Below are 17176 nucleotides of genomic sequence, written 5' to 3' on the forward strand. Positions count from 1 at the left end.
TAATGCTGTGTAAAAATCACCCCCAAACTGAGTGATTTAAGGCAGAAATAATCATTTATTATTATTTGGGGGGGGGGCTTTCTGCGTTAAAAATTTGAAAGTAGCTTGACCATGCAGTTCTGGCTCATAGGGTTGCAGACAGATGTCAGCTGAGGCTGCCGTCATCTGAAGGCTTCAGTAAGGCCAGAAGGTCCGCTTTCAAAATGGTTGGGGCCCCACCTCTTGAACTTGGGTTTCCTTTAGGATGTTGTAGCAGGAAAGTCCCTTAGGTAGATGCTGGAGGAAAGTGATCTTCAGGGCGAAGTTGCAAAGAGGGAGGGCCTAGGACCCGCAAGTTTCAGGAAGCATCCTCAGCAGCACCGCGGGGAAGTGTGGGCATTCAGTGAAGAGGAATCCTAAAGGAACAAAGGCTTAAGCATTGTACAAAGAATGATGCAAGAGAGAGAAGGAAACATTGCAAGAGGGAACGTTTTGAATAGGGAGAGAAGGGATTCAGTGCCTATGTGGAGGGGTTGGCCTCTTACAGATTGTCCAAACATGGTCATGGGAGGGACAGCAGTGTACCTCTGAAGGTGAGCCAGTAGTGTCCCTAAGGCAAGCATGGGGACGTTTCTTTCTGACTGCTTCTATTTTTTTCAGCAAAAGAAGAAGTGAGAACAAAAAGGGCGAGGGCTTCTAGAGGTTTAGAGAAAGAAGATGAGAAAATGATTTCTCAGGGACTGGAGAAGAAAACTGTGACAGCCTTGCAGTTTGGTTCTGAGTGTTTGCAGTCACACATCTGAAGTGTGTCCACTCACAAGCTCAGCTGGGTGAGAGCAGGCACACAGAGGCAGTGAGTTCATTTTAACCAGAGTTGGGGTTTTGCCAGGCAAGTATGACTGAGGGAGAAAGAGTAAGGGCATTAATGTTGTTTGTGCAAGGGCACGATTATGGTGGTTGACCACAGAATCTATGCAGCCTAAGGAAGGGAGGACATGAGAGATAAGGGAAACAGGAAAAAAAGGGTAGGATCAAAGGATCAGAGGTACCAAAGGCATTACAGAATTGAAAGGCCCTATATGATTAGGCCGCGTCCCCTCCCTGACATCATCTCTTCTCACTCCCCCTCCTTCACTCTTGGCTGTACCTCAAACATCCCAGACATACTCCTGCCTCAGGGCCTTTGCACAGGCGGTTCTGTCCAAGTGTTTCCCCTCCAGAAAACCTTACTCACTCCCTCTCCTCCTTCAAATCTTTGCTTAAATGTCACCTTCTTAGTGAAGTCTACCCTGTTTACCCTATTGAATATGTCAACCATCCTCCCCCGGAATTTCCAATCTCCTTTACCTTGATCTATTTTTTCCCCATAGCACTTGACATCTTCTAACATTTCATTAACTGAAATTAACACGACATAATTAATGTCATCAGTAGTAAACCACGTGCTTCTTAGAATCAGTGATACTTTTTTTTTTTTTTTTTTTTGCGGTACACAGGCCTCTCACTGTTGTGGCCTCTCCCGTTGCGGAGCACAGGCTCCGGACGCGCAGGCTCAGCGGCCATGGCTCATGGACCCAGCCGCTCCGTGGCATGTGGGATCTTCCCGGACCGGGGCACGAACCCGCGTCGCCTGCATCGGCAGGCGGACTCTCAACCACTGTGCCACCAGGGAAGCCCAGTGATACTTTTAAATTAATTTATTTATTTATTTTTGGCTGCGTTTGGTCTTCATTGCTGCGCGCAGGCTTTCTCTAGTTGCTGCGAGCAGGGGCTACTTTTCGTTGTGGTGCGCGGGCTTCTCATTGCGGTGGCTTCTCTTGTTGAGGAGCTCGGACTCTGGGCGTGCGGTCTTCAGTAGTTGTGGCCCGCGGGCTCAGTAGTTGTGGCTCGCGGGCTCTAGAGTGCAGGCTCAGTAGTTGTGGCGCACGGGCTTAGTTGCTCCACGGCATGTGGGGTCTTCTCGGACCAGGGCTCAAACCCGTGTCCCCTGCATTGGCAGGCGGACTCTCAACCACTGTGCCACCAGGGAAGTCCCAGTGATACTTTCTATACTGGTGATTTACTTATTATCTTTAACATTTGTTTCCCCATTAGAATCTGATCTCCACAACGTCAGGGATCTTGGTCTGTTTCACTTGCCACTCTGTCCTCAGCACCTAGGACAGCGCCTGGCATCTTGCAAAGGGTCAATAAATATTTTTAACAACTCACTTTGAGCACTCGTTGCGCTGAGGGATTTCCCTAACACAGCAGATGGAGGGCCAGTTTCTCTACAGTAACTCTCCCCACATCTCCCCCTCCTCTGTCTCAGCAGTTGGAATACTCAGTCTTTTTCTTTTCTTTTCTTTTAAATTTTATTTATTTATTTATTTTTGGCTGCGTTGAGTCTTCGTTGCTTCTCGCGGGCTTTCTCTAGTTGCAGCTACCGGGGGCTACTCTTTGTTGCGGTGCGCGGGCTTCTCATTGCGGTGGCTTCTCTTGTTGCGGAGCGCAGGCTCTATGCGCGCGGGCTTCAGTAGTTGTCCCAGACCAGGGCTTGAACCCGTGAACCCCTGCATTGGCAGGCGGATTCTCAACCACTGCGCCACCAGTGAAGCCCGGAATACTCAGTCTTGACACCTCAGACTCCCCCCACCCCAACCTGGCTTTTGCATCTTCCGGCCCCAATTTTTTTTTTTTTGGCCGTGCTGCGCGGCATGCTGGATCTCAGTTCCCCGACCAGGGATCGAACCCGTGTCCCCTGCAGTGGAAGCAAGGAGTCTTACCCACTGGACCACCAGGGAAGTCCCCGGTCCCAATTCTTACTCTCTAAGATTAAGTGGTTTCTGAAAGGTCCTGCCTGCAAATCCGTAAATGCTCACACGGTGGTTGTATGGGCCTATTTTCTCAGACAAGATCTGCTCTTTCCCCGACCCGCCCCCTCATCAGAGTCTTTTCTTTTTCTTTTTTTTTTCTTCAAAGAGTTCTAGTTTATGATTTAGTCAAACTCTAGGAATTATACTCGTAACAGGTAGAAATGTAAAGCCTTGGGATTATTCTCTATTCAGTAAAGGAAAAAATATTTTCTGATCAGTCTATTTTACGTGAATTCTGATAATACAGTTTCATTTGTTTTTCCACATAAATTTCCCGAAAATGTTTTTAAAAATTAGTGTACACGCTACAAAAATGGTTGACTCTACATGCATCATTTTTACATTGACAATAATATTTCATCAACTTTCTTGTAGTTATGAACCAGTCTCTTAATTCAACTTAATTTACTGAGATCCAACAAGTATTTTTAAGCACCTTCCCCAAGGCAGCAATTTTTTTTGAAAAAAATTTAATTTTTAAACTTTACCTCCCTCCCTGGTTTCTTGAGCTGAAATCCTGGAACACATGGGTCTCTTTCAAGCCTCCCTGCTTTTGTCCCTGTGTTTCCCATTGCCTGAAATGTCGACACAAAGAAGTCAGGTAAGTTAGTCCTCTCTGACTGCCCCCTGCCTAAGGTAGCTGAGAGATGTCTTCCGAACACACTCAGCAAATGAGACCTGGATCACCCCTATTCTGTCAAATAGTGATTTGTAACCGGGTCGACCTCCAACACCAGACCAGGAGCCTTCGAGGTAAGTCTCAGGCCTGACACCTTTCTCCAGACTCAGAACAATCAAGCCTCAAGATTCGACTGGATAAAGAGCTACTAGATTCTTCTTTTCTTTCTTTCTTTTTGGAGATTGTCCTTTTTTTTTTTTTACTTTTTAAGGAATGTTTGTGACAATTGCATATAATTTTCAAGGTTAATGACATATTGATTCACAATAATGAAAGTCTCCTTTATCTACGTATTAGTGTCCTGAAGGTCGCTTAATTTACATAATCATAAATTACATTTCAACTGTCTTCATGAGCTTGTTCACCATTTGATGAACACGTAAACGGTAATTTTATTTGGGCTCAATTGTGTACATACTGCATTTATGCAGCATTAGAAAATAGCATTTAGGGGACTTCCTGGTGGTCCAGTGGGTAAGACTCCTCACTCCCAATTCAGGGAGCCCGGGTTCGATCCCTGGTCGGAAAACAGATCCCACATGCTGCAACTATCCCTGCGTGCTGCCTCAGAGACCCTGCACAGCCAAAGTAAGTAAATAAATAAATATTTTTTTAAGTTAAAAGAAAAAAGAAAATAGCATTTTAATCTAACCAGCAAGTTAGGCTCATTACAAAAAATAAGAATATCGGTTAAAAGTCTTTTCTTTTTTTAATTTTAATTTTTTTGGCTGCGCCGCGTGGCATGCGGGATTTTAGTTCTCCGACCAGGGATGGGACCTACGCCCCCTGCAGTGGACGCGCTGGAGTCTTAACCACTGGACCGCCGGGGAAGTCCCTACTAGACTTTTCTGGGGGGCGGGGGGCGGGCGTGGGTTGAAGCTCCAGACACCTTGGAGTCAGCCTCCAGGCCTGGCTTTTGCTCACTGCCCTTATTACTTTTGCTGGAGTTCCACTGGCCAGAACTGAGTCACGTGATCACAGCTAGCTGCAAGGGCAGGTGGGAAATGTAGTCCACTTGTGTCGCCCTGGACAAGGGACTGTTTTGTGAATTCTCAGCCAGTGTTGAACACATTTAGCCCACAGGTCCTCATGATTGGATCTGTGTTCCCTCTATGATCTTATCTTGTATCTTCATCCCACCCCACACAGCTCCAGCCATTCTGGCCTTCTTTGCCTGTTTTAGAACAAGCCAAAAGTATTCCTACCTTGTCTTATTGATAAGTGTATTAAGAGTTGGTCAGGGGATTTCCCTGGTGGCCTAGTGGTTTAGATTCAGCGCTTTCACTGCTGTGACCCAGGGTTCAATCCCTGGTTGGGAAACTGATATCCCGCAAGCCGTGCTGCCAAAATGAAAAAAAAAACAAAACAACAACAAAAAAAACTAAAACAAAAAAAGACTTGGTCATAATTTTGGAAAAATCGCTTCACTCACTACAACACTGCCAGAGACATCTGAGTTGATGCTATAGCATTCCTGCGTCAGACTGCACTGTAGCTTTCAAATTCACAGCACTTCTATATTTTGAAGTAAGATTTGGCTGCCATATTTTTTATGTCATCCACCTTTGTTGATGTACATATCATTTTGTTACAGATTAGCTGTTACTCCCAAACCCACAGACCACAGTGAGGGCAAACCAACCAAAACATGGGAGTTTGGAGCAGAGAAAGGTTTATTGCAGAGCGATGCAAGCACAGGCGGCTCATCTTCCAACCCTGAACTCCCCAAAGGGTTTCAGCAGAGTATTTAAAAAAATTTTAAATCTTATATTGGAGTGTAGTTGATTAACAACGTTCTGTTATTTTCAGGTATACAGCAAAGTGATTCAGTTATACATATACGTGTATCTATTCTTTTTCAAATTCTTTTCCCATTTAGGTGATTACAGAATATTGAGCAGAGTTCCCTGTGCTATACAGTAGGTCCTTGCTGTTATCTATTTTAAACAGTAGTGTGTACATGTCAATCCCAAACTCCCAATCTATCCCTCCCCCCTCATTTTTTTAAAAAATAAATTTATTTACTTTTGGCTGCGTTGGGTCTTTTTGATGCATGCAGGCTTTGTCTAGTTGCGGCGAGTGGGGGCTACTCTTCGTAGTGGTGGGCGGGCTTCTCATTGCGGTGGCTTCTCTTGTTGTGGAGCACGGGCTCTAGGCTCTAGGTGCACGGGCTTCAGTAGTTGTGGCACGTGGGTTTCAGTAGTTGTGGCTCGCAGGCTCTAGAGCACAGGCTCAGTAGTTGTGGCTCACAGGCTTAGTTGCTCCGCAGCATGTGAGATCTTCCCGGACCAGGGCTCGAACTCGTGTCCCCTGCATTGGCAGGCGGATTCTTAACCATCGCACCACCAGGGAAGTCCTACCCACCCTCATTTTTAAAGGCAAGTTGAGGGAGGGGCAACCCAGGGTATGTGATCAACTCGTGCATAGTTCTCTGCTTGGTTGATGTTGAGGTAACAGGGCAGTTAACACTATCAGTCCTTAGGTGCCAGTAGATCTGGGGGCTATGATCATCAAGTAGTTAATTTCTTACATTTGGTGGTGGTTCTTAGCATCTGAAAAACTCAGGAAATATGCATGAGAGACTATTATCTGTGTATAGTATCATGAGATATTATTATACTTATGAAACTGTGTAACTCAAATTGGGACTTGAACCCACAGGCCAGGACTCAAATCCAGCCAAAACCTAGATTGGGACTCGAACCCAAGATCTTTTAACAGAGATCACACACCTGGTCTCAGGACTTAATGAAGCTCAGGTTCTTGATGTCTCATCACAGAAAGAATTCAGTGAGAGACAAAGTGATAGTAAGAAGTGGATTTATTTAGAGAGAAACACACTCCATAGACAGAGTGTGGGCCATCTTAGAAGGCGAGAGCGGCACGAGGATATGGGGTTGTCAGTTTTTATAGGGGTGGGTAATTTCATAGGCTAATGAGTGGGAGAAGTATTCCAGCTATTTTGGGGAAGGGGTGGGGATTTCCAGTGATTAAGCCATTGCCCACTTTCTGACCTTTATGGTTGGACTTGGAACTGTCATGGCGCCTGTGGGTGTGTCATTTAGCTTGCTGATGTGTTACAATGAGCGTATACTGAGGCTCAAGTTCTAGTGGAAGTCAACTTGTCCGCCATCTTGGACCTATTTGGTTCTAATCAGGTTTATGTCGTGTCCTCGGGCTATGTCATTCTTTTAAAGGTTATGCCCTGCCCCCTTCCCTCCTGTTTCACTTCAGAGAGAATCTACAGCAGAGGATATAGTGGAGGGGTCTGTCATGGGAAGGCCCGTTAGGGTCCTGCTTGGTTACAAACTGAGACTGAGAGCGATGTGACTTGCCCCAAAACTGTTGTCCATCTTCAGTCTATTTCAGCCGTTTGCACTTTTCTAACAGTGAAAAGTTAAAAATAATTTTCACCAGAATAAACATAGCTCACACATACTGGGCTCCTTATTTGAGGCTGGCCAGGTTCATGGTTTTTACCTCATTTAATCATAATGACAATGCAACAACAAACTCTTGTTGGTCCCGATTTACAGATGAGGAAACTGAGGTGCAGGGATAGTAAGTAGCTTGGCTCAACATTACACATTGAGGAAGTGGCAGAGACACCCATTCCGTCATGCCCCATGCCCATGTTAGCCACTCGTTTTATTGGTAAACATCCTTGGATGGAAATTTACACAGCTTGAAGGCCACGCTGGAATGGACAAAACAATCTACAAAAGAGTATGGAGCATATATCCCCATTAAAAAACAATACATATATGCTCAACATAGATCTGATTATCACGGTGGGAAGACTTTGGAACAATTTCCATCTTCTACCTGTTCAAGTATTCAGAGTTTTTTTTGTTTGTTTTTGCCCTGCTGTGGGGCTTGCGGGATCTTAGTTCCCCTACCAGGGATTGAACGCGGGCCACGGCAGTGAAAGCGCCCAGTCCTAACTACTGGACCTCCGGGGAATTCCCGAGTTTTCTTTAAACGCTATTATTTTTATCTTTTTCGTATAGGAAGGTTACTTTTTAAAAGAATTATTCCTATTACCAAATTATTTTTAAAATATATTTTTTCCAGGTTTTTTCTAGGTCTAGGTTTGTAATTTAACTTACTTAAAACCAATAAGCGGCGCACCTCCAAAATCAGAAAACTTATAACAACCCAGAAGGGACAAACATGCTTTTAATAAGCCGTGTGCGAAAAGGATCTGTAGTCGTGGAGATGATGCAGAGTAAATCTTTGGCTTGCAAGCCCAGAGAAGCACAGGGCAGAGTTTAAAGCCACGCAGAGCGGGGCGGGAAGCTTTGGGTCTTGCCATGCCGCCCTCTTGCCCAACGCTTGATTGAATGGGTCCGGAACTCTTCTGCCAGCCCCCAGTGGAACTATCCGGAAAGGTAAGCTTCCGGTGGGTACGCGACTTCCGTGCGGGGCAGCTGATTAGGCTAGCCCTAGAGGGACCGGAATTCCGTCACCCTGACTCCCCGCCCACTCCCGGAAGTGACGCACGGTGGGGTTGCCGGAAGAAGTGGCGAAGTTAGTTTTGAGGGGATCCGAGTCGCGTCGGCGTGCCGGTGTATACAGAGGAGGAGGAAGAGAAGCTGACCCAGGGTACGCAAGCAGGTGCACTCGAGTGTGGGGAGACGCGGGAGGACCCCTGGGCCTGGGGCTTCCCGATGTTCCCCGCGCTGCTTGGCTCAGCCCCCTTCTCTCCTTCCACCGTCTCCTCTCCGTAGCTCGCGCAGCCCCCGGCTGTTTCCAGGGCAACGGGAGTAGGGGACCCCACGAGAGGCCGCCCACGAGACACTCGCGCGCAGCCATGAGCCCCGCCCCCCACTGGTGCTCGGAGAGGGGCGGGACCTGGAGAGAGGTGTGGGGGCGGAGTATGATGGGAGGAGGTGGGGCGGGACCTGGAAGGGATGGGGAAGGACCTAGAAGGAAACGATATGTGGGCGGAGCATAATAGGAGGAGATGGGGTCAGAATGAGAGGTAGGGGTGCTTCCTCGGCAGAAGTGGGGTGAGGAAGTGAGGGCCGAGCACTTGAAGCAGAAGGGACAGTATCTGGAAAAAGCCGGTGGGCGGGATCTAGAGTGGAGGGAGCCTAAAGGAGGGTCAGAGTCTAGAGGAAGGAGGGGCTTGAGACCCACCTGAAGGCTGTCCTGGAGCAGAAGGGGTCAGGCCCTATTGGAACTGGATGGGAGGGTATGCAGACTGGCAGGGACTGGGGGTGGGGTGTGTATGCAGTAGGGGAAGAGTCTGAGAGATGGAGGAAAGAGAGGTAGCCCCATGAAAACCTGTGGCTGGCCTAACCTGACCCTCCCTGGCCCCGCAAGGCTCTCAGTCCCCCTGTATTCTGCAGGCTGCTCCGTGACCCCACCATGTCCACCCCCGCCACGAGTTCCCTGGACACCCCCTTGCCTGGTGAGTGACCCCTTTCCCAACCCAGCCATCCCCCTGCCAGCAGATTATTGTCAGGAGAAACTCACTCTGCCTCCCTCTCCCAGGAAATGGCCCTAGCACCCCCTCTTCTTCACCTGATGGAAAGGAGGATGGCCCTGAGCCGTGCCCAGGGGCGGATCCTGATGTCCCAGGCACTGATGGGGCCAACTCAGCTTCCGTCGTGGGTGAGACGGGGTCCAGGGACATGGGCTGGGAGTTGGTATGGAGGCTTAGGGAGGGATCTAGAAAGGGAGAAAGATCAGAAATGGGGATGGGCAACCCCAGTTTCTTTTTGATTTTTTTCTTCTCTTAGTCCTTGACATCTCTTATTTTGACCCATTCTTTGGGATTCACTGACATACACATCTTTCCCTGTGAATTGCCATCTCCCTGGATCACTCTCCACACTCTGACTCTTTGCCTCCGATCTCTCATGGACCTGTCCCTCTGGCTGCCGTTTTTCTCTGTGGCTCTGTCTCTCATGGCTTGTCCACCAACGCCAGTCATCCTAGACACAGCAGAGGAGCCGGAGCGCAAGCGAAAGAAGGGCCCGGCTCCAAAGATGCTGGGCGACGAGCTGTGCCAGGTGTGCGGGGACACAGCCTCTGGCTTCCACTACAATGTGCTCAGCTGCGAAGGCTGCAAGGGCTTCTTCAGGCGAAGTGTGATCCGAGGCGGGGCCGGGCGCTATGCCTGCCGGGGCGGTGGAACCTGCCAGATGGATGCCTTCATGCGGCGCAAGTGCCAGCAATGCCGGCTGCGAAAATGCAAGGAGGCTGGGATGCGGGAGCAGTGTGAGTGCCGGGGAGGGAGCAGTGCCAGCCTGGCCCCTGCCCAGGCCTGGGACCTCTACTGAGGGCTGTGTCTCCCCAACAGGCGTCCTCTCCAAAGAACAGATCCGGAAGAAGAAGATTAGGAAGCAGCAGCAGCAGTCGTCACCCACAGGGCTGGGAGTCAGCAGCAGCTCAGCCTCTGGGCCTGGGGCCTCCCCTGGAGGGTCTGACGGGGGTGGCCAGGGCTCCGGGGAAGGCGAGGGTGTCCAGTTAACAGCCGCTCAGGAACTAATGATCCAGCAATTGGTGGCGGCCCAGCTGCAGTGCAATAAACGCTCCTTCTCTGACCAGCCTAAAGTCACGGTACAGCCCCTTCCACAGCCTTGAGGGGCGATGGGCCCAGGAGGGTCAAGCTCAGAGGGCCACAGTCTGGGGCACGGGGAGAGAATGAGGCTCCAGAGGGCAGGAGCTTTGAGACGGGGGCCTCCTAGGGTGTAGGCTTTGCCTCAAGGGGCCCCCATAGCCTTGGGCTTATGGGAGAAATCCTGAGAGTAACCTGGCCCCCCACGTCCCCAGCCCTGGCCCTTGGGTGCAGACCCGCAGTCCCGTGATGCTCGCCAGCAGCGTTTCGCCCACTTCACGGAGCTGGCCATCATCTCAGTCCAGGAGATCGTGGACTTCGCCAAGCAGGTGCCTGGCTTCCTGCAGCTGGGTCGCGAGGACCAGATCGCCCTCCTGAAGGCATCTACCATTGAGGTAATGGCCGGCCCGCCCAGCCTCAGGGAGGCCCTTCCATCCTGCCCTCAACGAACCCAAGAGATAAGCCCCAGGACAGATGCTGGGAGCATAGTGACAAGCCAGACTCTGGTCCTTGCCTTGGTGGGGATGGTATTCTATAGGAGAAGATCAAAATACTAAACAAGTCATCAGAGCCTCCCACGAGGCAAGGAGAGAACGGAAACAGGTCTGAGGCTGAGAATAATTGAGGGTTGGGCTGGAGGGACACACTTTAGGGAATGTGCTGAAAGGGCTTATTTAGGGAGTTGACATTTGAATCAAGTAATGGTAATGAATAAGCATTGAGTGCCTAGTGTATGCCGCGCGCTATTCCAAGTGCTGGGTACGTGGTAGTAAACAAAACAAAGAGCTCTGCCCCATGCCTCCTAACCACCTGGGGAGAGTGTCCTGAGTGGAGGAGGCTGGGGGTGCTGAACCTGGAGGAGGGAGAGAGCTCGGAGTGTCCAACACGCTGACCGCAGTCCGTGTGGCCGTGAGAACGGCGGGGCGGGGGTGGGGGTGGTGAGGGATGATCCCGGCAAGATCAGGGCCCCCATTCAGGCCAGGAGAGGAAGGACAGTGGCTAAAGGGTCACAGAGCTCCTCAAACCCCTGCCCATCCCTCTCCCCACCTCTCTCAGATCATGCTGCTGGAGACAGCCAGACGCTACAACCACGAGACCGAGTGCATCACGTTCCTGAAAGACTTCACCTACAGCAAGGATGACTTCCACCGCGCAGGTAAGGCCAAGTGCAGGCTGGGCGGTGGGGGCGCAAGTGGCGCCTCTGCTGGGTCCCTGCTGGCTGGGAGACGCGGGGCCCTCTCCCCTGTGTGAGCCTCTGTTTCCTTATCTCCCAAGTGGGGTGAGGGTTGAGCCCACCTTGTAGTGAGACAAGAGCACGTTTATTGAGCACCAACTCTGCACAGTGGGACATAGCGCAGGATGAAACAGAGGGGTCTCTGCTGTCACATAGGGCATCTTGGTAAGAATTAAGAGAAGACACTCTCTCCTCAAGCCTGGTCTCACATGAGGGAGGCTGGATCTCAGTCCATCAGGAAATGCACAATCTCCCCAACCGTACAGGGCAGCCCTGGTCCCTGCCCTCCAAGAGCACTTCCTTGGGGATGTAACCTAGTCAATGGCCTTCTGGAGGAAGCGTAGTTGAACTGAGGCTAGAGGAGTGAGAAAGATCACCTAAAAAGGAGGTGAGGAGTAGCATTAGCCACCAGGGAATGCACGTGCAAAGGCCTCGCTCCCTCGGCCTCTGGGCTTTCTTGGTAAGTCTTGTTCTGTCCCATTCTTTCTCCCTGGGGCACCTCTCTGTACTCCTGGACGTCTGCTCCTAACTTCATCTTCCCTTTAACACTTGGCCCTTCCAACACCCAGGACAGTCCCAGTAACCCTTTGAGTATAAGCTTGGCAGGGGAGCACTGGGTTGTAGGGGAGTGTTTCTGGCAGGGAGGTCAGCATGTGCAAAGGTCCTGAGGTGGAGAAGAGCTGGGCGGTTTTAAGGAACCACAAGGAGGCTTGGAGCACAGGGAGATGGGGCTGGAGAGGAGGTTGGTTCACATCACGTCCCCCGCATCCTCTGCCATTACCGCAGTCTGGGCCTCAGTTGGTTCTTCCTGGAACATTGCAGGGGCCCCTCACTGGGCTTCTACCTCCACCCCAACCCAGTGTGTTTGTTCACACAGTCGTCAGAAGAATCCAATTAACAACCAAGTTAGCTCATGTCCCTCCTGTGCTCAGAATTGTCCATGGCTCCCATCTCACTGGGAGAAAAGCCAAAGTCCTCACCTGGCCCACCGGCCCTGCAGGGTGTGGCCTCGTCCCTCTCAGCCCTCATCTCCCACCCTCTCCTCTCACTCACTCTCCTGCAGCCACACTGGCCTCCCTCTTACTGGAACCCACCAAATGTGCTCCCGCCTCAGGGCTTTTGTACTTGCTGGTCCCTCTGTCCAGAACTAGGGTGACCAACTCATCCCAGTTTGCTTGGGACCTTCCCAGCTTTAATACTAAAAGTCTCAGGGCCCAGGAAGACTAGTTCCAGGCAAAAAAGACGGGTGGTGCCCTACCTGGAACACTCACACATCCTGGTAACTTGCTCCCTCCTCTCCTTGGGGTCAGACACCCTGCATCGAGGGAGGCCTTCGTGCAATGTCACCCTATGGTGACCATCTTGTCTAAGATGTTGACACGATTCTCGTGGGCCCCGATTACCCTTCCCTGTGTTACCTTGATTCATAGAACTCAGAATCATCTCACAGGGTGGATAATTTCCTTACATATTCATCTACTGTCTGTCCCTTCGAGCCCCAAAGGTAAGTTCCACGGGAGCAGGGGGCTTTGTCTTATAAACATCTCTCCCCTGGGGCCTGGCATGCAGTAGGTGCTCAATCAAGTTTGATGAATGAATGAGCCACGCCTGGGAATGAGTTTGGGCTTCACTCTGTGAGCAGGGGAAGCCACCGCAGGGGGTGACATAGTGTGACCTAGGATTAAACTTCTTTCGTTTTCCCAAGGAGAGGAACCGGGAAGGCAGGAAGGGAGTGAAGGCGGTGATGGGGTGGTAGAAAATCCTGAGTTAAGTGTTCACGCTCATTACTCGTTCCTTCATTCGGGCGAGAGGTATGGCACACCTACTACGTGCCAGGCACCCTGACAGGCAGTGGGATTACAGGGTGACCAGCACTCTCTCCCTGCTGCTGTTTCGCTCACCCTGCTGAAGGCGGGCAGCGCCAGGGGCCAGGCATGGGGGCCGGTTTCAGGGTCAGGGGGGTTCATCGGGCCGGGCCTCCCACCTCCGCAGGCCTGCAGGTGGAATTCATCAACCCCATCTTCGAGTTCTCGCGGGCCATGAGGCGCCTGGGCCTGGACGACGCTGAGTACGCCCTCCTCATCGCCATCAACATCTTCTCGGCCGACCGGCCCAACGTGCAGGAGCCAAGCCGAGTCGAGGCGCTGCAGCAGCCCTACGTGGACGCGCTGCTGTCCTACACCCGCATCAAGAGGCCACAGGTGCCAGAGCCTAGCCCCTCCGGCTTGGGGAGGGACAGGAAGTCCAGACCCGTGTGGGTCAGCCTGGGGCCAGGGGCCGGCTGCCTAGTCCCAGCCCAGCTCTGTCGCCGCCCCCGGCGCCCCTGACAGCACTCTGAGCCCTGGTCAGCATCCTCTCAGCGAGAGTGTGTCCTCAAGCCCCTGTCCCCTCCACAAGGAGCCAGGCCTAGTCCACGCACGGGGCGCCACGCTGTCTCTCCTGGCTCGACCCACGGAGGGGCCCTCCTGGTGGGCTGAGGGGCTGACCCGCGCCCACGCCCTCCCGTCCCCCCGCAGGACCAGCTGCGTTTCCCCCGCATGCTGATGAAGCTCGTGAGCCTGCGCACGCTCAGCTCCGTGCACTCGGAGCAGGTCTTCGCCCTGCGGCTCCAGGACAAGAAGCTGCCACCTTTGCTCTCCGAGATCTGGGACGTCCACGAATGAGGGGCCCGGCCACCCTGCCCCACCACCCTGCACCCTCCAGTGAATGAACACTGCGGTGGGGAGGGGCCGGGCTGGGCCTGGGGTCCTGCCCTGTGGCTTGGAGCGCAGGCCCTGGCCCCGCCAGCCGTCAACCCTCAGGATGAGCCCCAGTCGGGGTCCAGGAGCCTCTCTCCCCGCCCACTGAGTCTTCCTGGGAGGGGTAGATGGGTCATGGATCCCGACCTCTCCCAGCACTCCCAGCTGCCCTCCCTGCCCAGCTTACACCTCAAGCCTACCACGCAGTGCACCTTGGGAGGCAGGGGAGGGCCTGTGCCTCCCGCAGAGCCCGAGAGACACAGGCCCCCCTCCCTCTGCTCCTTTTATTTAATAAAAACTAAAAAAAACAAAAACAGGAAAATAAAGTATGAATAGAAACCTGCCCTGAGCCAGAGTGAGTCTGAGGTGGGGAGGGGCTGCCAGGGTCTTCATGGACACCAACCCCCATGGACCTGGTGCTGAGCTGGGAAGGGTTCAGGGTGATGCGACTAGGCGCTATGGGTGCCTAGGAGAGGCCCCTGACAACCTCACAGTCGCCTCCCGGTGGTCGGAGCCCGCTCCTGAAGGACAAGGAGGGTTTAAGTGGATGAGGAGAAGGGGCTTTCATTCAATCAAGTATTGGCTGAAGTCTCTTGTGGGCCAGGCACTGTGCTGGCCATCCTGGGGTCACAGATGTCATTCATTCAGCAAAAATGTGTGAAGCATTTTGGGACTTCCCTGGTGGCGCAGTGGTTGAGAATCCGCCTGCCAGTGCAGGGGACACGGGTTCGAGCCCTGGTCCGGGAAGATCCCACATGTGGCGGAACAATTAAGCCCGTGCACCACAACTACTGAGCCTGCGCTCTAGAGCCCGCACACCACAACTACTGAAGCCCACGTGCCACAACTACTGAAGTCCATGCGCCTAGAGCCTGTGCTCCACAACAAGAGAAGCCCCCCACAATGAGAAGCCCACGCACTGCAATGAAGAATAGCCCCTGCTGGCCGCAAATGGAGGAAGCCCGCATACAGCAACGAACACCCAATGCAGCTAAAAATAAATAAATTAAATTTAAAATGTATGGAGCATTTACTATGTGCCAAATACAATATTAGGCCCTGGAAACATCAGTGACCAAGATAAAGTCTCTCCTTGCAGCCACCGTGGGAAACAGTATGGAGGTTTCTCAAAAAAACTAAAACTAGGGGAATTCCCTGGTGGTCCAGTGGTTAGGGCTCTGAGGGCCCGGGTTCAATCCCTGGTCAGGGAACTAAGATCCCACAAGCCACGTGGCTCGGCCAAACAAAAACAAAACCAAAAGCAAAACTAAAACTAGTACTCATCACAGGGTGCAGCAATCCCAGTCCTGGGTATATATCCAAACAGAACAAAAACACTACTTCGAAAAGATACATGCACCTCAGTGTTCACAGCAGTATGATTTAAATTACCAAGATATGGAAGCAACCTAAGTGTCCATCAGATGAATGGATGAAGAAGATGTGGCGTGTATATACACAATGGGATACTACTCAGCCATAAAAGAATGAAAGTTTGCTATTTGCCGCAACCTGGGTGGACTTGGAGGGCATTATGCTAAGTGAAATGAGAGAAAGACAAATACTGTATATTACTTATATGTGGAATCTGGATACAACAAAGTAGTGAATGTAACAAAAAGAAGCAGACTCACAGATAAAGAGAACAAGCTAGTGGTTACTGGTGGGGGGGGGCAACAGGGGTGGGAGAGTGGGAGGTGAAAACTATCGGGTGTAAGATAGGCTCAAGGATGTGTTGTACAACACGGGGAATATAGGCAGTATTTTGTAATAACTGTAAATGGAAGTAACCGCTAAAATATATATTAGGGAGTTCCCTGGCGGTCCTGTGGTTGGGACTCTGCGCTTTCATTTCTGGGGGCCGTGTTTGATTTCTAGTCGGGTAACTAAGATCTCGCAAGCTGGGCAGCACGGCCAAAAATAAAATTAAATTAAAAAAATAAAACAATAAATAAAAAGATCAAGTCCCTCCTTGGAGTTGTCTACCAGTCAAGGCTGGTAATGGGGGGCTGAGCAAGGACTGCTAGAAGGTAAGGGAATAGGGGCTTTAATGGGGTCAGCACGGGGCAATGTGGGAGCTGGAAGAGGAAGTCCGGCAAGGCCTCACAAAAGGCCCAGATGAGTTCAAAGTAAGGAAGGGCAGTGGAGTTCTCCTAATGTCTCCTTCTCTTGCTCCATGCCTTGAGGGGACACCGAGGTGAGCTGGATGGACAGTCCTGGTCGAGGGTGAAGAGGGTGTTGCTTGGAGGAATGGGTTGGGTACTGAAAAACATTGTTTTTTTTAGAAGGGGGAGAGGGAACAGCAGAAGTGAGAGTAGTTACAAGAGACGGTCCCATCCCAAGCAGTGTGCCTCTCGCCTTACAGGTGTGCCCGCCCTGCGCTGAGTCCAGTTTGTAGACGGGGAAACTGTGGCTGTGAGACAGGAGAACCGACCAGGCCAGGATCTGAGCGCGAACGGGCCAGCCTCTACGGAGAGGGAAAAGGTCTGGCTGCGCGAGCTGAAGAATGAACAGTGAGTGCCCAGGTGGTCCTACCGAGCAAGGCCTCGGCCAGGAGGCAGGTGGGGAAGCAGAGGAGGCGCGCCTAGCACCTTAGAACTGGCGGAGTCGTGGTGACGGCCAGCGCCCAACACCGCTGCGCGCGCTCCGATAACACTGGGTGGCGACGCTTCGGCAGGGAGGGGGCGTGGCTTTGACCCGCATACGTCATAAGGGGCGTGGTTCGGCGAGGGTTCGTCAGCAAGGGGACTAGACCACAGCCCGCGTCTGAAAGAGGGGGCGTGGCCTGTGCCCCAGAGGTGGGGGAAACAGGGCGTGGCTTTCCCCTATTCGTGCGGTAGGGGCGTGGCCCGGCTCGGCGTGCCTCTACTCTGGGCATGCGCGCGCCGGAGTCAGGGGTCACGGCGGCGTGGGCTGTGGCGGGAAACGGCGTTTGAAGCGGGTGAGTTACGGGAGAAGGGGAATTGCAGGAAGTTCGGCCTGGCGGGGAAGGGGGCTTGAGGAGCTGGGCACGTGGGTCTGAGAGAGGGTTGTGAGGGGTCGCGTGGGGCGTGACGGCGAGAGGAATCCCCTTGGCTTGGGGGCGCGCGGAAGAGGGGCAGGGGCCTGTTGTGGGCGCGTGCA

General features: G+C 52.1%; 1 protein-coding gene across 1 annotated transcript; it reads left to right on the forward strand.

The window, feature by feature from the left end:
* The first annotated feature begins 8246 nt into the window (after positions 1–8246).
* Positions 8247–14379, forward strand: NR1H2 (nuclear receptor subfamily 1 group H member 2). The gene is made up of 9 exons (XM_082863484.1): positions 8247–8377; positions 8868–8929; positions 9013–9132; positions 9451–9741; positions 9824–10083; positions 10297–10476; positions 11138–11237; positions 13308–13516; positions 13832–14379. Exons 2-9 carry the CDS (start codon positions 8887–8889, stop codon positions 13976–13978), a joined length of 1350 nt encoding a protein of 449 aa, XP_082719610.1. The 5' UTR covers positions 8247–8377; positions 8868–8886; the 3' UTR covers positions 13979–14379.
* The last annotated feature ends 2797 nt before the right edge of the window (positions 14380–17176 follow it).

This window comes from Leucopleurus acutus (assembly GCF_964270905.1).
Source record: "Leucopleurus acutus genome assembly, chromosome: 20".
In the NCBI taxonomy this organism is placed as follows: domain Eukaryota; kingdom Metazoa; phylum Chordata; class Mammalia; order Artiodactyla; family Delphinidae; genus Leucopleurus; species Leucopleurus acutus.

Coding starts and splice junctions, on each gene's coding strand:
- NR1H2 (XM_082863484.1), top strand. CDS start 8,887: ATGTCCACCCCCGCCACGAGTTCCCTGGACACCCCCTTGCCTG. Junction 8,930..9,012: donor CCTGGACACCCCCTTGCCTG/GTGAGTGACCCC, acceptor TCCCTCTCCCAG/GAAATGGCCCTAGCACCCCC. Junction 10,477..11,137: donor TGAAGGCATCTACCATTGAG/GTAATGGCCGGC, acceptor CACCTCTCTCAG/ATCATGCTGCTGGAGACAGC.